At 30.6% G+C, this 21,359-nt stretch overlaps 1 protein-coding gene across 3 annotated transcripts in view; it reads left to right on the forward strand.

The window, feature by feature from the left end:
* The first annotated feature begins 3,937 nt into the window (after positions 1 to 3,937).
* Positions 3,938 to 21,359, forward strand: part of LOC107443949 (neprilysin-1) — a 62,546-nt gene continuing 45,124 nt past the window's right edge. Inside the window, exons 1-5 of one of the 3 annotated variants that reach the window (XM_087158691.1) lie at positions 3,938 to 4,098; positions 9,535 to 9,662; positions 18,601 to 18,654; positions 19,147 to 19,275; positions 20,590 to 20,661. In XM_087158691.1, the coding sequence (XP_087014817.1) occupies positions 19,167 to 19,275; positions 20,590 to 20,661 (181 nt within the window). In that variant the 5' untranslated portion in view covers positions 3,938 to 4,098; positions 9,535 to 9,662; positions 18,601 to 18,654; positions 19,147 to 19,166. Of the gene's footprint in view, positions 4,099 to 6,005; positions 6,146 to 9,534; positions 9,663 to 18,600; positions 18,655 to 19,146; positions 19,276 to 20,589; positions 20,662 to 21,359 lie in introns of those variants that run through there. The other 2 variants (XM_087158690.1, XM_087158692.1) reach the window with 2 other exon arrangements.

Raw genomic sequence — 21,359 nt, forward strand, 5'->3', positions numbered from 1 at the left:
TGGCTAGGCTCCGACTGGTAAAGTGGCTAGGCTCCGACTGGTAAAGTGGCTAGGCTCCGACTGGTAAAGTGGCTAGGCTCCGACAACGACGGTTATAAAATGCAAACATAAGTATAAAAAGAAAACAAAAAGCTTAAATAGGTGCAAATAAATCAAGCTTTATCAGCTAATACCACCAAATCCATAATTTTACATGCTAGGACAAAACCAAAGCTCTTTAATTAAAAGAATATTTTTTTTCTTAAAAATATATCAGTCTGTTTGAAAAATATGTGTTTAAATATAATCATACTTAAGCCCTGCAAGCGTTGAGCATATTGTATTATAATTTCTTTGCTATACATTCATTTTTCATTAAATAATGAAATTTGTTCTTTTACAATTTACTGATTTTGAGAGTTAGAACTTTTTGGTAAAAAAGAGGCTTTAATCTTCTATTTGTTTTAAACTCTGAATTTTATTTCAAACGTTTAAATTTATTCTTGTTTTAGAAAAACGTATTTGATTGCAAAATAACTTAATTTAGAAACTTATTTTTATATTAATTTTAATGATCAGAGATCCATATGATTCATAGAATATTATAGAAAGCTGAATAAGTACTAGCAAAGTCCTATTTTGTAAAGTAGAAATTGTATTTGCAAACACATTTAAAATATTCCATTATGAAGTGCCAGGATCTCATTTTCAAACTAAAGTCGAAATCGGAAAATTCGAAATTTTAGTCTCAAAATATTTAATTTTCTAGCGTGAGAGAGCAAACTTGATATCGGCAAGTTAAAAATACTTACAACTCTGCAATTCAATAGCTATATATTTTGAATAATGTTTTAAGATTCAAAAGAAATTAAATTTCTTTAAACTGAAACTGGCGTTATTTTGTAAAAATTACGAATAAAAAATTTCGTTTATGACAATTATCTTATGTTTATATAAATTTTAAATAAAATAAATATCTCTACTTCTTAGTCTTAAAATTCAAACTTCGATATTCTAGTCATACGTCATTCTATATTATGCTCGATACTAGCAAATAAATGACATACATTTATTTGTTAAAAAAGAAAAAAAAAGATTTGTCATTCTATTATGTTTTAAAATGACAGTAAAAAAAAGCATTTTGTGGAGAGTTTAGAAACTGTTCCTTAACAGAAACCATCGGAAATGCATATTTAAAACAAGTTAGAAACACTATGTTTTAATTGTGAAAATTTTTAATATACTATTTAGATTTATTAATATGAACTTGGAAATTTTTTATTAAAATTTTTGAAGAAACTAAATTACTAAACATGACAATAAATAAGTGAAATAGTTTTATTTTTATCTTTTAATAATGCTTTGAGAACTATAAGTGAAGAGAGATGTAAACGTGGCCGGTACGCAACGCTAAACTCTTTTCCATAATCTTAACATTGGTCATACAATCATTGAGTCTTACTTCCGTGACGAGCAGTGGGCTGAATACTTGTTTTTATCATAAATTAAATCAGACATATTCTATACGATCGTTTTAATAAACGAACTCTCCTCAGAAACTAATTTAGATTTTTTTTAAACAAAAATAGTTTTTTTCACACACTCAAGACTAACATTAAATATTAAAAAAAAAATAGAGAAATAAAATGTAATCAGTAAAACTTTCAGAGCTAATGATAACACATTTGCATTTCTGTGGTAAAAAGCAAACAAAAAAATCCCGTTTTTTATCCCGTTAAAAGATAAGTCATCATTCTGAACTTTTAAATTAAACCACAAATTATGCTTTAAACGTTTTAAATTTTTCATAAATTCATCATTAAAAACGTTCCCTGAATGCGTTTTGATTATTATTTTACTAATTTTTATTAATTGTGCATAAATATAAAATAAGGTATTTATATAAAAAATACGGTAAAATGACAAACTGAAAATATTAACAATAATTTAGATATAATTACTGTAGCTCCACATTTCGAACAACCAAACGAAACTTCGTTGAAATTGAAATATTTCGAACAAAACTTCACAAGAACAAAGATCTTAAATTTGCTAGATTATATACTTTAAACTAAGTATTTCAATGTATTAACTTAAAAATTTCGTGTTTAAAAAATGTTGAAAAATAAATATTGTTTCACTTACTTCAATTAGAATAGGAAAGTTGAAAAATTGGGTTTTCTTACAAATCAGCATATGCACGCTCAATTGCCTAAATTAAATTACGTTTTATGAAGCAAGTTTAGAGTTTCAATCTCGCTTTAGCAACTGTGGGAAGGAAATGCGATACAACCGTTTATGCCAGCTTTATTGTATTTCATGTAAATTGAGTTGAGTTGCGTTGAGTTGCTGAAAAGAATCTGTGCTTCTCGCTTTTAAAGCGTGGAGGTAGCAGGTTCGAATCCCACTGTTATCCTGGATGTATCTTCATGCTATCTTTCTCTGTATTGTGCTATCTGTCCTTCTATATTTGTCAAAGGTTTATAAGCCTTAATTGAGCACACAAGCAATGAATGCATATTGTTGCAGTGAATGCATATTATTATTGAACGCATAGTTGAGCAACAAATGCATATTGTTTCCTTAAATAAATAAATATTCACATTTATCCTCTTATATTTTATTAAAAAAGAACGTTTATTTACGTGACCCTATAACTGAACGCTGTGCTATTGGCTTTGGTCTAGGAAACATATCTGTGTATTGCTCTTCCGCCAAGTGCTTTAAAACGTGGAGGTAGGAGGTTCGAATTTCCCTGAAAATATAATTGTCTCGTTCTTATCACATTAGGCTTATTTTTTCTTACACTATGACTCGGTAGGTAGGTACTTTATTTACGTCGCACTACAGCTGTATAATGGGCTATTAACGACGGTCTGGAAAACATCCCTGAGGATGATCCAAAGGCATGCCATAGCAATTTTGATCCTCTTCAGAGGGGATGGCTCCCCTGCTTTGGTAACCCGACGACCTGCGCGTGAAGTGGAGCACCTTACGGTAGAACAGTTTAACGAGGACCGATACCGTTCACCCTTGGTTCCTCCACATGCTAATCAAAGTGATCACCCACCCGATCACTGACCACAACCAGTGATGCTTGTCTTCAGTGATCTACTGGAAACCATGAGACATGCATGTGAAGAAATAAATAAGAGTAGATGTTGCCCAAAAAGCAGAGTCAATGGACCTGCTCCAAACAGTCGACTTGTGAACAGCTAAAAAACCTAGTTCTACTTGGTCCTATTTTTTAAACATCATCTGATCACTAATTTAAATGGTATTTTTTTTTAAAAAAAAACAGTGTTTACAGCTTTGCATCCGAATAAGATTTCCATGCGATTCTGTTTTACGGGAAAAGCATAATTATCCCAGATAGCAAAATAAAGTTTATTTTCACTGAACAAAAACCTTTTAATGTAAACCTAAAACAGTTGTTCATGCGGTTTGCGGTCCCGCAGTGGACTGATCGTTAAGACACGGTTCCCAGCAGATCACCGAAGTCAAGCATCACTGGCTGCGGTCAGTGTGTGGGTGAGTGACCACTTGGATCAGTCTGCGTGGGGACCGAGGGTGTGCGGTATGGGTCCTCGTTAAACTGTGCTACCGTAAAGTGCTCGACTTCGCGTGCAGGTCGTCGGGCTACCGAAGCGGGGGTGCAATCCCCTCCGCAGAGGATCCAAATTGTGATGGCATGTATTCGGATCATCCTCAGGGATGTTTCCCAGACCGTCGCCAATAGCCCATTGTGCAGCTCTAGTGCGACGTAAATGAACAACAACAACAAACATTTTCGTGACAGTAAAAATAAAATTCTGACACAGGGTTGCCGTGAGGTTACATGCTTTCTGGGTATGCTTAGAATTGAAGAAAAAAAACGACATTTTATTATTACGTCACCATTTGCAATAGAGCATGATATTTTGATTCAACAGTTTTCTATTTTGGTCACGTAAAATATATCTGTATCAAGGAAACACAATCGGATTTTTTTTTTTTTGGAATTGCATTTTTTTTTCTTTTCTTTTAAAGAAAATGTTTCGAACAGTAAATTCCTATGATGTAAAACTTAAATTTTTAGAATTTGATGCCGAGTAACGAAATAATGTAAGCGTTAAAAAGGTGAGTGATTTTTTTTTCTGATCAATTATTTATTTCTACCATTTAAACTATTGTTACAGATCATGAATCTGAAAACTATTAGATAATCGAAACTATTAGATATACGAATTCGAAACTATTAAATAATCTCTCTTCAAAAAGCCTAGCTGAATCAACGTTGTTTGTTTTTGAAATAAGTTATTTAAAATATCAAATTAAAAATTTATGTAGTAATTAAATGTTATTTCATGTATACCTTCAATATGATAACAGTAATGATTTGCTTTGTTTAAAATTATAGGACATGAAAAGATATGTTTACTAATTCATCCACTAACATTTTAAGCCTAGTGTTTTTTTTTAAACATTAAACTTGATTGATAACAGAATATTTTAGCAAATATATTTAAACCATGGATTTTTAAAAGAAGTAGTTTCTTGACAACTGTTCAAGACTTTTCCGTCCATATCTGAATTTTGTAGAAGTTTCATTTAAGAAATTTAAAAATATTGAGAAATTAGCAGAGGACCACGAAAACTTTTCATGGTTAGCCTGACCGCAAGGAGACTCCATGATCCGTCTACCATTGACAATATTTTACGTCAGCACTGTGGTCGGTGCGATCTGGGTGCGAAATTTGAATCGACCAGCCATTACTGGAATTCGAACCCGGGACACCTCATTTAAAGGCGGACACTCTTTCACCTGAGCCACCATAAATCAAAATCAAATACAAAAACGTATTTTTTTCTGAATAAACATATCTTTTTGCATATTTGGATTTTTGAGTCTTGAAACTGGGGGTGGTAGTCGCAATCTAAGAATTGTGGTTCTTATATATATATTTTTTAATAACCGTCGTTGAACACAGACCCAATTTTTTTATTTATAATTTTTTTTTTTTTGGGGGGGGGGGAGTTGGTTTACGACTACTTATATTCAACCCCGTAGCCTTGCAATTTTGAACCCAATCCAGAAGACAACGGAACTCCTGGATCAAGCACTGGGAGAAATTTGCCTTCTCGGATGATTTTTTGGCACTAATCGACTTTTGCGTTACATAGAGACGAAAACCACGGAAACCTCCCATGGTTAGCTTGACGGCAAAGGAACTCTAACGCATGACCCGTCTACCACTGAGGATCTTTTACGTCAGCACTGTGGTCGGTGCGAGTCAGGAGCGGAAATATAAATTATTATTAATGAAAAATTAAATAAAAATAATCTATTTTTAAGCAGTTTTCTATGTTTATTTTAAGCCTTAATTTTTGATAATTTTGCTTGATGCGTATGGCACGAGCGCCTTGATTTAACGAGTAGGTTCTTACGTTCTCGTTATGGAAGCGTTCGACAGAACTCATAATATACGCTCCTTGGCCAACTTATTAGACACACTGTAAGTTTCTATGTAAAATCTTCATTATCAGGGTATACTATACAGCTTTATTGTTTTTAAGTTACTGAAACCTGTTTTCACGTGTTTACGTTCGCTTATCAATGGGTTACCATTGTAATGCAATAGGTTAAAAATAAATACAAATTGGATGTATATGAAAAATCTCTTGAATAAACACCCATTACATGTATGTTTAAATATAACAGTATTGCCTATAAACTTGTGCAAAACATGTAATTATTAAGGAACTACAGTGCGTCTGATAGTTTGATCTAATTATTACAATATAATACGTCTAATTTATCCAAACGTCGAATTAATATTGTATCGTCTAATTTAACTCATTGATACACTAACGCAAAGCTGTATAGTACCACCTGATAATTAAGATTTTACGTGGAATCTTACAGTGCGTCTAATAGTCTGGTAAGTCTCGACGGATAATCAGTCTTGAAAAAAATTACTCCTGTGTGCGTTTCAGTTTGTCACCTGTGTGGCTGGATGTCTACTTGAAGATGACCGATGTTGGCTATCGGCCTATCACAACATCGGAACGTTTAGGAGAGTCGTCTGCTTAAAATAACCCTCTCCACACTCCCCCTCTCATCTTCTGAGGAAAACTCTTCTTCTTCTGATCATCTTCATTATTAACGAGGAAGTTAAAAGATGAGGTGAGTTCTTCTCTTTCTCTGTATCATTCGTCTTTTTCGGAATACGGCTTCGTCATTTTTTTTAAAATTTCATTCGAATTTCTTTCAATGAAATCTCCATCATAGATCGATCCATTGGACTAGTTAAACAAATAATTTTTTATTACCAACATTCTTTTCTTCTATTTTATTTCTAATGTTTATATTTTAACAGAGAGTAATTTATAAGCGATTTCGACAGTTTCTAACTTCGTATCTGAAAATATTAAAGTTTATAAGACTTTTTCACTTAACTTGACCTAGTCTATATTTCGGACATTTACCATAGCGACTATGTTATTGTCAACATCCCTAACAAAGAAGTTTTGGTTGTCATGATCGTAGAATTAATAAATGTTATATATTTATCTATCCTCTTATTTAATGGTATCTTTTCTGTTCAATTTTGAATACAGAAGTATTTTAATCCATCTGTTAAACTCTTCTACTACTCTACGATTACTAATTTTCAACTAATCTTCTGATCTGATCTTCAACTGTTCTACTATTTAATATATTTTGTGCTTTCAGCTTTTTTGTTTTGTTTTTATTAAAATGGAAAGTAACTTTCTCAAAGTGAGAATAATTATAGTTAAAGTCAATGGCTTAAAACTGGTTTTTTATAATATAAAGTAATTCTATTATGTAGCTTTATTCCGTATAATCTTATGATTGAGTAATTAAAATACTTTTTATAATCAATAATCATTCAACTAATAAAATTTAGTTTTAATAGGCTATATTTATAAATAATTGGCTCTCCCACTATCCATCTATTTTCCCTTTCCTGAAAACAAAGAACATTTTGACAGTAAAATATATAATTTTAGTAATTTTATGTATAATATTTTAGCACGTTAGCTGTCAAAAAATTAACGATTTCCTGAATCTGAAAAGAAAATAATAAAAATGAATAATTGATTCTTATTAACCAGTACGTTTAATGAGTGGTTTGTTTTTATCTTTCTTTTATATTCTTAAAACAGTAACAAAATATGTAATTTTTTTGCTTACACTTTTCTTAAAATAAGTGATTAAGATTGTGCTTTGCAGCAATAAATAGAAGAAGAAAAATTTTTCAATAAAAACAAAGCAGTACGTTAAGAACTTTTAGTTACCCATAGAGAAATAGAATATTGCATAAACCTCTGATTTTCTGAGGTGTATGTAAATCTTTTATTTTGTTCTTCCTATTAAAATCTTGTAAAGCTTTAATCGTTTGCACACTTTAATCGTTTGTTTCATTGAAGATTGTGCTTTGCAGCGATACATTGAAGGAAAAAAGTGTTCAATAAAAACAAAGCAATACGTTAAGAACTTTTAGTTACCCATACAGAAATAAAATATTGCATAAACCTCTGATTTTCTGAGGTGTATGTAAATCTTTTATTTTGTTCTTCCTATTAAAATCTTGTAAAACTTGGTTTGACTATTTTGATCGTTTGCACTGTTTAATAATTTGTTTCAATAAAGATTGTGCTTTGAAGCAATAAATAGAAGGAAAATATGTGTTCAATAAAAATAAAGCAGTACGTTTACAACTTTTAGTTATCAATACCAAATAAAATATTGCATAAACCTCTGATTTTCCGAGGCCGCGGAACACAATAACCCTAAAAAAACATAAATAAAAAAAAGGAAGTTAGGAGAATTGTGTGAGTCAAAAACGGAAGTAATCCATTATGGAATTAATATGTTCTGTTGTCTTTTAATTAAAGTCAATCATCTATTATTCAATTCCTACTATTATATCACACTCTCCCTATGTCTCGCTCAAATTTTCAATCGTTAATAAAATACTTTTCATTCATACACTCAAGTTAAAATACTTATTTTTTAAACTTTTAGTGGATGACACTTGTTGTTAATACAGTTTTGTCAAATATAAATTCATTCATTAAATTTAATGAATTTATCTTACTTTTATATGGGAGAAAAAGTTGTAATTATTTAATAAAAAGTAACTAAAATAAACAAACTTCTTTGCTGCTCTAAGTAAGAATTGACTTTATAATTTTTTTTTTTTTAATTAGTTGTTAATTTTTTTAATGAATTGATGATCAAATGTTCGGAAATTATATAGAGATCTGAAATTTTCAATGTAAAATTTTCTTTACAAAATTTCCTTGTGGGCAATTAATATTTTTTTAACCTCTTTAAATATATTTGAAGTTTTTCTTGTAATGTGCCATTTTTCTTTTAAAACAATTGATTATCAAAAGTTTTCAATAAAAAGAATTTATCTACCAAACACAATCGCTTTAAATGTGAATCATACAAGATTTTATTTATTGATTTCATTCATTGCAACATTTCGAAAATTATGATGGTTTATTTCAAGAAAAAGCTTATTAATTTTTTTGTATTTTAAATTCTATGTATTTTTCAATTAGAAAATTGTTAGTGCATTTTAATGAAGTTCCGAAAATCGATTTTAACATTTTGCTGGGTTTTTTTATTACTTTTTAAAGTATAATCAGTAAATAATAAATCTTTATTCAGGTAAAATTTTTGTAAAGTAATTTTGTCTTTAAATATTGTCATACTGAATTATAAACGCATGATACAAGCTTTACTGAGTTAAACTCCTTCCTCCCATCAAATAACAATTTATGATGAAAAAAAATTTAAACCATTGACTAGACACGTTTAATAAATTGTAGAAAAATTGTCCAAGCTGCATGTTTAAACATCTGCCGTCAATTGTAATTGATGAATCAATTGTTAGCATTGTTGGTATTATTGACCTTAACTTTCATGATTTAAAATTAAAATATTTGAAATTTTTTTTGTGTAATTGATGAATCAATTGTTCGATAAATCAATTGTTTGATGAATCAATTTGTAAATTGGTGAATGCATTGTTAGCATTAACATGATATTATTGAAAATAAGTTTCATAATTTAAAATTAAACATTTTTTTCCCAATTTTTTTAAACGTAATTGATGAATTAATTGTTTGATGAATCAATTCGTAATTGATGAATCAGTTGCTAGCATTAACACATTTTTTAAATTAATTTTCATGATTTAAAATTGAAATATTTTTTTGGAAAAAATTTCGTGTAACGGATGAATCAATTTGTAATTGATGAATAAATTGTTAGCATTAACATGATATTATTGAAATTAACTATCATGATTTAAAATTAAAGCATTTTTTTTTAAAAATTAATGTAACTGATGAATTAATTGTATGAATCAATTGATTGATGAATCAATTTTTAATTGATAAATCAACTGTTAGCATTAACATGATATTATTAAAATTTACTTAATAGTTAGAAAATATATATATTTTTTTGAAAAAGCACGCAAAAATTCCTTTTAAACAAAGTTCTCAAAAATGTGACGAACGTTCTTTTTTTAGGAACAAAAAGTTGAGCTGCAGTCGTTGGTTGCAAGAAAGAACTCCCCTGGAGAAAACACTGATATCTTTCTCTTTCCTATTACTTCTTACTGTTATTCTCCTTATTGTCTTAGGAATATCATTTGGAGGTAAGATTTTGGAATGCTCTCTCAAAATTCCAATAGGGCACTTTTACATCATCTCGCGTGCGTAAGATTTGAAGTAACTGCGCATGCTCGCGCTTATTTTAGATGCTGCATATATTTACGTTATGTTGGCATGGTTAGCATTACAAAGACAACGCTACAAAAAAGCTCTTCATGTTGTTTTCTGTTCCATCGAACTATAAACATGAAATGGAATGCAAATTTGAAGAAATGTATTGATGAAATTCAGAAATAAATCGCGCGATATTACAAAAATTTATAGATTTATTATTAACAAATAATTTGATTGTTTTTTTTTTCGCTATCTAGTAATATTATTGTTGTCCAGTTTTACTAAATCCATAAAAAACAAAATAGATTTAAAAATATAAATTATATTGATCTCCTATATACAGTTTAGTTGCAAAAAGTTTACCTTTCAAAATATTTCTTTCTTTGATTTTAAGTTCAGAATTTGTCTGATTTCATTTTGAAGAAAAGTTATGCTCTACTTTTTCCCTTTTAAATTGCTTAAAGCAAGAAAACTTACTCTGGTGTAAAAGTGCCAATTATTATTATTAGAATCAACTTAAGGGACGGGATAACCTGGTTGGTAAGGTACAGGGCCTATGTCCAAGAGGTCGTGGATTCGATCACTGCTGACAGAAGACTCCCCGTGTAGTAAATGATGGCTGACGCACGTTAAATCTGTCGGGTCACAAATTCCTCCATGTTCCCGTAACAAATTGTACCTCTGGGGTACTGATCCAGGAGTTTCCGTGTCTTCTGGATTGGTTCAAAATTACAAGGCTACGAAGTTAATCATTAGCAGTCGTAAACCCAAAATTGGGTCGGCTGTTCAACGACGATTATAAAATAAAATAAAATATAAAGTATTAGAATCAATTTGGTATTTACTCAGACTTCTGATATCTATATATTAGGTTGTGAATAAACAATATATATAAATAATATTTGCAATATAGAATAGCTGTTTAAACTATAAGCGCGTTTTTTTTTTAATTTCAAAAGAAGTATGAAATTTTAATTTAAACTTATAATTTAAACTGAAATTATAATTTAAAATTGCGTGTAAGTATATACAAAAAATAAAAGAAGTTGGTTGTCTATACTCTATCATTTAGACTAGTAGTAGAAACAATACCATTTATAATGTCAAACGATTTGAATTTATAGTTCCTTGAATAAAGTAATGTGAATATTTGTTGGTACTTTTCGGTTAGCTGGGCGCAAGGAAATTCAATTTTTTTAATTTAATTTTTTTTTTTAAATTTAATTTTGGAGTATTTTATTTAATATGGAGTTTAAAAAATAAATTAAATAAAAAATAACAAGGTACTTTTTTAAACTTATAATGGAGGACACTGGATGTTTATACAGTTTTTTCAAATATTAATTCATTCATTAAATTTAATTATTTAATATTAGTTTCCATATGGGAGAAAATTTGTAATTATTTTATAAAAAGTAACTAAAATGAAAAAAAATTTCTCTGTTGACCTAAGTAGGAATTGAATTTTTATTTTGTTTTAGATTACTTTTTTCTTTTTTCCTTGTTCATATCACATTATTTCCGTAATGTCTAAATCTTTGTTTTCGCATTAAACATATGTAATGATAAGTGGACTTTTTCTTTTTAGCCTCGAGTTCTATTAATTTTGATCAAACTCAGTATGATTCAAATAATTGTTGCCTCATTTATTTCCTCCTTAAGAAATTCAGATTCATCGAATACAATATATGTGAAACGTTCCCGAAATAGGTTTTTAAAACTATCTCATGGGGGAAAAAAGGGGATTTTTTCATAGGAATGCACCCCTTCTAAAATGATGAGATGGAAAGAGGAGGCATTGGGAAATAAGAAGTATGATTCAGAGGAAATCAATAGAATGAGAAAAAAGGGTCAAGTAAGCTATTGTTAATAAAGAGCTCTTTTTTTTGGGCTGATGGGAAACTCACCCAAATTCACCCTCCTAAATAACTCCACATCCGACTAACATCTCTCAAAAACTAAAGACAAAATTCGCTCAATTCATGGGTTCCCACATGAAAGAGTCTCAAATTGAGAGGAAAGAACAAGTAATATAAATAAAATAAAAAATAATAAAGTCAATTCCCATTTAGAACAACAAAGAAAAAAATTATTTTAGTTACTTTTTATTAAATAAATAAAAAAATTTCTCTAAATTTAATTCTAAGTCTTATCTAAAATTAACAAATTGAATTTAATGAATGAATTAATATTTGAAAAAAACTGCATTAACATCGAGTGTTATCCACTATAAGTTTAAAAAAATGTGTTTGAATTTGAGTGGATGAAGTAAAAGTATTTTATTAACGATTGAATATTTGAACAAGATATAGGAAGAGTGTAAACTAATAGTACGAACTGAAAAAGAGGCCATTTAATGTTTTTTTTTTCTTTTCTGCAAAAGAAAGAAATTTCAGTTAATTATCCATAAAGTCAACAACAAAAGAAAGAGATGCTATCCTTAATTAATATTTTCTTAGAATGTATTTATATTGTCTTTTCTTTTCGTCGTAGCTTTCACCAGTTAATGATACGTAATTATTATTATTTTTTAATGCTACCATCATTTTACTGTTATTAACTTTCACAATAGCTCTCTGCTTAACGCGTTTGATTTTTTAATGATTTCATTTAATTTCTGACAAATGGTGAAAATTGTTTTTCCAAAAATACCGATATGACAGTATCCCTTAACTCTGTTTATTAATTTTTCAGACAGTTTGGCTCATAAGGTCCTTTACCTTGAGCCATTAATACTTACATTCAATTTGATTCCATTTTTAACCAATTTAATTCAATTGGTTAGAAACTAAATATACTTTATTAATAGTTGGAAATTCCTAAATATGGTGCAGCCCGTAAAGTATAAGTTCCCAAAGAGTTCATCATTGTCTCAAAATTCGAAGCATCGATTTCCAAGTTAAAATTCTTGATGGTCTCATCAAAACATTTTGATGGTTTACGTTGGTTTCAGTGCGATTTATGATGGTCCGACTTCATTTGGTGGTCACCATTATCCATCATGCATTCATGGATTTTGATATGACAGCAAACTTCCATCATTCTAGATGGAAAATGCTACTTTAAAACTCTGATGGTTAACCATCAAGAAAAGTTTGATTCTCATGGACCAACAATCTATGATGGTTAAAACTATACATTTACATGATGTTTTAATCGGAATGATTGTTAGTTTAGCTGGAATATACCATCAAAAGAACTTTTTTTTCTAAGTTAGCCCATCAAAAATCAATCCAAATTGCTACATTGTGGTTCATGATCGTTCCAACATTTGATTTCTAAGAAATTATAATGGAAATTTCTGATGGTTCAACATTAACAAGCCGTCAAGATCAGTTGCTATTCTTATGGAACATCATACATCGATCCGAATTCCTACATTGGAGAGATGGTTACTTATGTTGGTTACTATCAAAAATATAAAAGTTCATGATTGAATTATTGATTGTTACCATCAAAATTATGTTGCTTCATCAATGGAAAATCATCAAAAGTTTTGACTTGGGTTCAATAGCTGTTTTCTGACTACGTTGAATCCTTTTCCGATTATTTCGCACATATTAATAATACTTTTTAGTAGTTTAGTAAGTTAGTTACTGGCCAACTTCAGAATAACTTTCGTAATTCTCTCAAATATTTTTATTTTATTTCAAATGATGTACTGAGCTTTCTAAGTAAAAAAAAAAGGAATGCTTTCATATTTGCTTTTAATTTTTTTCAATTCCTACTATTAGTTCATTCTCCCTTTATATCTTATTCAAATTTTCAATCTTTCATAAAATATTTTTTTTAACGAGGAAAAATTGTAATTATTTAATAAAAAGTAACTAAAATAAAAAAAAAATTTAAATTTTTTTTATTTATTTTATTCTTTTCTTATCGATCAATGTAACGGCTAACTTTTTATCTCAATACTATTGTAGACTCATTAATTCTCTGCCGTGATTAATCGAAAACAAAAGAATATATTTATAACTCTTTATTATTAATTTCTTACCTCAAATATGTTTCAGTTACAGGGTTATTATAATTCCCTCAGTTTTGTTATACGGGGTTGGCTATGTTATATTTTGATAAGTCGCCAATTTAGGATCTCCTATTCTTACTTCAGTCCGTTGGGAACAAATACATTTAATTTCAAATTTGTTCAACAAGTAATAAATTTATTTTGTTCGAACGATTTATATTATTTCTTAAGACAATTATTAATGATGAGACTCACGATTGCCATTACAAAATTCACGATTGACATTAAAAAATTCACGATTTTCACTGCAATATTTATCAGAAACCAGTTATTTTATCATGATTATGTAAAGTTTTTGAAAACGTTTTTTAATTTCATTGATTTTATGTTTATAAATTAAGAACTTTAAACTACAGAAAAAAAATAATTTTAATTACTGCATAGATCCTAATTATGATTTTTTTTAGAGTGATTAAAAATATTCTTAAGTGCTTTACACTAGATTGCCTAAGGAAGATTGCCTGCTTTTTAATTTCAATTAGAAAAGCAATGGTGACACAATTTCTTAGAATTTTGTGACTTTTGGTACAACAAATAGTTTTTTTTATTGTTAATATTTACCAATAGCTTGTTATATAACTGAAAATAATATAAAAATATTAAAAATTAATTTTAAACAAATTTCTATACATCAGTTATTCTTTTACAATGCAGTCATTTTGACTGCTTTTGGGCAATACAGGTATTTCAATCTCTACAGTGTTAAAAAGTACTTAAAAGGTGCTTATTTTTTTGTTGAAAAATATGGTTACGCACCTAGTAATTGGAATTATCGAAAAACAAAGTTGTTCCATTAAGAAAAAAGAGCACGCAATTATTTCATTTGCTTTCCCTTCGTATCACTTCAGCGTTAACCATTGTTATTAAATGTGCTGTGATTCTTCCATTCATTTGAGTTTCAGCCAAAAGAAAATGGAATTTCATTCACGTGGGGCTCACATCAGACGTTCTATTATACTTTCAATTAAGTTTTATTAGGATGGTCGTACGTTGATCTTGAAGGTCGACTTTTTCTCAAGTAGATGTGTGGGCGTTCATTGTTTCAGGCAGACGACTGTTCGTTAACGGCCACAAATTGAAATATTCTTAAGATATTTGCATTAATAAAATAACAATTCTTATTTTCACAACAAATCGGTTGAACGTTGAATCTTAAAGAATAATATTCAGCTGCAACCATCCGCATTTATTTTCCTTTTAAGTTGAAGCGTCATGTCGTCGGTGAACTGAAACACGGGTGCTTAAGAAATCTGTTCTCGGTTCTGCAACTGTTCTCTGAAGAAAATGTGCTATACGTTGTGCTATAAAGGGAACTATGGAAGAAATGTGCCATAAAGGGAACTATATATATAGTTCCCTTGCCATCAGGCTAACCATAGGTGGTTTTCCTCACCACGTAACGCAAATGCGGATTATTTCCATCAAAAAAGTCCACCACGAAGGCAAAATCTCCCAATACTTGATCCAGGAGTTCCCTTGTCTTCTGGATTGGGTTCAAAATTTCAAGGCTACGGAGTTGAACATTAGTGGTAGTAAATCCAAAAAAATGGGTCTACTGTTCAACGACGGTTATAAAATAAACGATATAATATAACGAAGTATCTATAACTTATAAGCAATAATTATATTTAAGGATTAGTTACTGTTCTCTGAAGAAAATGTGCTATACGTTGTGCTATAAAGGGAACTATGGAAGAAATGTGCTATAAAGGGAACTATATATATAGTTCCCTTGCCATCAGGCTAACCATAGGTGGTTTTCCTCTCCATGTAACGCAAATGGGGATTATTTCCATCAAAAAAGTCCACCACGAAGGCAAAATCTCCCAATACTTGATCCAGGAGTTCCCTTGTCTTCTGGATTGGGTTCAAAATTTCAAGGCTACGGAGTTGAACATTAGTGGTAGTAAATCCAAAAAAATGGGTCTACTGTTCAACGACGGTTATAAAATAAAAGAGATAATATAACGAAGTATCTATAACTAAGCAATAATTATATTTAAAGATTAGTTAAGGGTTATTAGTATTTGTAAATGAAGTAAGGAAACACCTTTATAAAAGAAAAAAAATGTTTTATTTATAATTCATATGTTATTTTTTTCTGGGGCATGCACTTCAAACATCGTGAGCTCCCCTGGAGAGAGGGGTTGCGGGGATGTTATGAACGCCACTGCAATTAAATTTGTTATTTAAGGCTATTCATTTGCCTAAATCACTCAGCACAGTTTTTTTTAAATAGTCTTTTTTTAAAAAAAAAGTATTAAAATTCAACACAGTTCTTCATACAGTGTTACCGCATCCGGCTTGCACCGACCACAGTGCTGACGTGAAATATCCTCAGCGGTAAGACGGATCTTGGTTAGGAGTCCCCTTCCCGTCAGGCTAACCATGGGAGGTTCTCGTATAACGCAAATGCGGGTTAACTCCATCAAAAAGTCCTCCACGAAGGCAAATTTTTCCCAATACTCGATGCAGGAGTTCCCTTGTCTTCTGGATTGGGTTCAAAATAACATGGCTACGGAGTTGAACATTCGTAGTCGTAAACCCGAAAATTGGGTCCTGTTTTCAACGACGGTTATAAAATATAAAATAAAATAAAATAACTCGGGTATATATTATCCTGAGAGAATTCGGGCGTGGCAGAATTTGTCATTGTGTTTTGTTTTATCACGTTTTTACTAGGCCAGAAGCAAAAAATAATAATCTGCTGTAATTGGAGATTTGCCAAGTTTTGTTTGGGAGTTTCGCTGTTGAATTGTGGGACTGCACACGTGTTTTGAGCGTTTGTATAAACGATGGTTGTTGAATCTACTTAGAAGGAAAGAGTAAAAAAAAACGATGTATCACTTCACTGACGTTAGGAAAGAATCACTTTGTGTTGTCCCTTGTTTTAAAAACTATCATGCAAAGACTAATATTTAACTTAATAGCTCGGGATAGTAAACTGATGGTAAATAAATGTTTTTTTACACATAAGAAATGAAATGTACAATGTAAAACTTCCGTATTATGTTTTGTTTTACATCTTTGTATTTATAAATGAAATAAAAAAAATATCTTGATCTTTCGCGTTCCCCCTCCCCTAAAATACTAGGTAAGGGAAGCGGTTAAATCGGACGTTGTACGAATTGAGATTTTTAAAATCACTTTATCGTTTTGTGTTCTAAATATAAGGAGATGCCTTAAGAGTTACGTCTATAATATACCCAGCCCCCACCCCCAAACCCAAAATCAGGGACTTTGCCTACCCAAGTCAAAATTCTTGATGGCCCCATCAAAAAATTTAAACGATTTATATTGGTTTCAGTGCAATCCATGATGGTCCCATCAAAAAATGTAAATGATTTATATTGGTTTCAGTGCAATTCATGATGGTCCCATCAAAAAATGTAAATGATTTATATTGGTTTCAGTGCAATTCATGATGGTCCCATCAAAAAATGTAAATGATTTATATTGGTTTCAGTTCAATTCATGATGGTCCAACATCATTGGATGATGGTCACCATCATCCAACATTTTCCATTATGTGTTCATGGTTTTTGATATGCCAACAAACTTCCATCATTCCATGATGAACGTTTGTTGGCATATTTTACTTTGCATTGTAGTTTTACTTTAATACTCTGATGGTCAACCATCAAGAGAAGTTTAACTCTCATGAATCAACAATCCATGATGGTTTCAACAATACATTTCCATGATGGTTTAATGAGATTTCTTACGGGTTCTCAGGAATATACCATCAAAAAAATTTGTATTTTTGTTTTTTTTATGTTGGACGAACATAAATCAGTCCGAATTCCTATATTGAGGTGATGGTTACTTATGTTGGTCACCATCAAAAATATAATGGCTCATGATGGAATTATTGATGATTACCATCAAGATTATGTTGGTCCATCAGTGGAAAAACTTTGACTTGGGCAGTAAGCTTATGCCTAGTGTTTAAGAAAGTAAAGAACTTTAATTTCTTGTTCAGTTGTTAAACTTGGATTGACTATTCAGAAATGCAATTTTTTTGTCGTGTCGAGAATAGAACGATATGTTCAGAAGAGACTTAACAAGCTCAAAAATAGGTTCAAAGTATGAATTGTATTGATGTTACAGCAAATTTGAAACACGCTGATTGTAGGGTTCATCATTAAAGAGAGGTATATTTCAGGTGGTATATTAGAGGTTTCTGCATTCATCACTTTGTGCATGAAACTGAAAGTTAAGTTCTAAATCATTTAACGAATCTCTTTAGCCATAATTCATCCTAGTATATCAATGTAATTTGCACCAAAGAATAATAAACGGTTAATAAGATCAGACACCGATTTAAATAATTTTATCTTAAAATGTAACGTAGAATTACGTTATTGTAACAAATATAATAATGAAAACAATCCTCTTAAATTCTTCATTTAGAAAATAAACAAATCAAAAACGTAATAATAACACAGGTATAATAACACCTTTAAGTTAGGGATGCAAAAATATTTATAGGAAAACACCTTTATGACTTATATCAACTTTTTTGCTGATGACAACCAAACTAATACGAAAATTAATGTGGGAAAACTAGATCCTACCATGTGATTTTCTGTCCAATAGAAATGCTAAGTCAACAATGGAAAACTGAGACACCATCATTAGATTTTTATATAGACTAAGATACTTTCAGTATTTTTTTCAATATCAGATAGGATAAGCAAAAAATGCAATTTGGACAAAGTGTATTCCACTTATGATATCAGCACGCTACTAAGGAGATAATTGGAAGAAATTGCAAACTTTTTCAATCTTGAATTGCAGGCATTTTCAATTCTGAAATAGTTTTTATTTTTTCTTCACAGGAACAGAAGATGAAGGACCCACTTTGTGCTTGAGTAAGGAATGCATTCAAACAGGTAATAAATTCAAAATCTTTCTTTTTATTAATTATTTTTCCTGTAATGATGAAAAGTGCTGTCCTTATGAATTGAGCTAATCGTGCCGTTTATATTCGATATTATATGGCTCTTATTCTATTTATATGGGTATTAATATTAATTGCTCTGCGAAATGAAAAGAAAAATCTCAAATATGATTAAGAAAAAAATTATTTTTATTTAAATTTTTTACTTGCTACATATTTATTTGTTCTGCTTCTTTTTACTTGCTCGAGATTATATGACTCATATTCCGTTTATATGGGTATTAATTGATTTGCGAAATAAAAAGGAAAATCTCCTCATATATGATTAGGAAAAGATTTATTTTTATTTACATTTTTTACTCGCAACAGAGCAATAGCATAAATGTTATATTATTTCTCGTTAAAATAGCTTCGTTGCTAATTTTCACATTCATGTTACTGACACATTGAAAAAAAATTTATAAATTGTAAATCTTTTTTTCAGCCAGTCAAATTCTGTCCAAAATGGAAGATAGTTGGAATCCCTGTTCAAATTTTTATGAATACTCTTGTGGCGAAATGAATAAATCTCTGGGAACAACAATACCAAGAGGAACGCTTAGTTTTCTAAAGAGTAAGATTGACAATTCGTACTTTAACTATTTATTTCCTTTACCATGTTATCTCTGCATATGTCACCAATCTTCTTTCATATTCTGAATAAATTTGATCTTTGAATGTCTTCTTAACAATCACAAACCTTTAAAGATCTTCTTGCTGATCAAAGTAGTCTGAGGAGTTACCAGAGATCTTTTTTATATTTTATTTTATTTTATAGCGCCGGCGTTAAATAGCCGGATTACTTTCAGGTTTATTGATATCAATGTTTGATTCCGTAGCCTTGTAACTTGAATCCAATCCCGCAGACAAAGGAAGCTTTTGGATCAAGAATTGGGAAAAAATGGCCCTCGTGGTGGATTTTTCGATGGAACTAACCCATAGTTGCATTACACGGTGAAAGAAACCACTAAAACTTCCAAAGTTATCACGACATCAAAAGGATTCTAACCCCTAAATTACAATCTGCTAAAATCATTAAAAAAATATTTAACTTTATTCCTCAGCCAGTAAACTAGAACTCGAGACACAGAACCAGTGTTCCCCCTAGATGACGTTTTCAATATCGATTTTCTTCTGTGTTTACCTTACATTCAGTATTTTTATGTAAAGAAAAGCTTCTATAAACACAAACTTCCCAAGTCAAAATTCTTGATGGTCCCATCAAAACATTTTGATGGTTTATGTTGGTTTCAGTGCGATTCATGATGGTCACCATCATCCAACATTTTCCATCCTGCGTTCATGGTTTTTGATGTGCCATCAAACTTCCATCACTCCATCACGATGGAAAATGCTACTTTAATACTATGATGGTTAACCATCAAGAGAGTTTAATTCTCATGGACTCACGATCTGTACTGGTCCAGGATGGTTCCAACTATACATTTTCACGGTGGTTTAAGGAGAAATCTTGCTGGTTCTCAGGAAGATACCATCAAAACAATTAGGTTTTTTTTAAGTTGAACCATTAAAAGTCTGTCCGAATTCCTACATTGGGATAATGGGGGTTCATGATAGTTCCAATATTTGATTTCTGAGAAACTGTGATGATTCAGCTTGAATAGAACATCAAAACAAGTTGCTATTCTTACGTCGGACCATCATAAATCAGTTCAAATTCCTGCATTAGGGTGAAGGTTTCTTGTGTTGGTTACCATCAAAACTATAATATTTCATGATGGCATTATTGATGGTTACCATCAAGATAATGTTAGTCCATGAATGAAAAACGATCAAGAATTTTTGACTTGGGTATTAAAGAGTACGCGAGAATACAATATTTTATCAATGAAAGCTGATTGTCTTTTTTTTTAAATTTCTTTTTCAGATCTTTTAGAAACATCAACGGATAAACGAATAGCCTCAGCAAAATCCATTTACGAGAGGTGCGTGGAATTCTGTACGTAAGCATTTTCGATTTGTTTTCTTTTATTGTGTTATTAATGTTAATTTTTGTGATCGAAAAATTTGTGATCGAATCCCCTCGAACAGGGCGGAGCCTTCCAACTGTCTACAGTTTGTCTATAAAAAAAACTCCCCTATCCACAAAGTCGGAATACGTCTGCTGCTATGGAAACAAGAAACGGCGTATTTCAGAGGGGATCTTCTCTCTCCTCTGATTCCCTTTCTCACGCCATAACCTGTTGAATATTCACCATCACCCCTCTTTGAAATAGTTGAGCCTCGTAACCATAGTTACTGCCACTGCTCCAGACGAATGACAAGAGGAGTTCTTTCCGTAGACAGACTATACTTTTGAAAGTTTGTTTCCCCATAAGAAAGTTGATCGCCGGATTAAGAAGTTCAACTGATTCTACAAGATGTGCTTTGTGTGTGTTTGAGAAAAGGGAAAACCTCTATCGCATGCTTCAGAATCAATTTTCGTTTATATTCAGAAGTTATTATTTATTTAGTTATTATTTATATACATTTAGTTATTATTTCGTTTATTTTTTGCATAAGAAGGCTCAACGACGTCACAAGATGCCAATTTGACTCATTAGGGAAACTTTCTCATAGGTTTAACAATAGAAATTGTCAATAATAAAACTTAGGACGATTCTGTTTTTTTCTTTCGTTCAAATGTTTAAAGCTAAA

This window comes from Parasteatoda tepidariorum, chromosome 3, assembly GCF_982258835.1.
Source record: "Parasteatoda tepidariorum strain Cologne lab strain chromosome 3, Ptep-v5.0, whole genome shotgun sequence".
Taxonomy (NCBI): domain Eukaryota; kingdom Metazoa; phylum Arthropoda; class Arachnida; order Araneae; family Theridiidae; genus Parasteatoda; species Parasteatoda tepidariorum.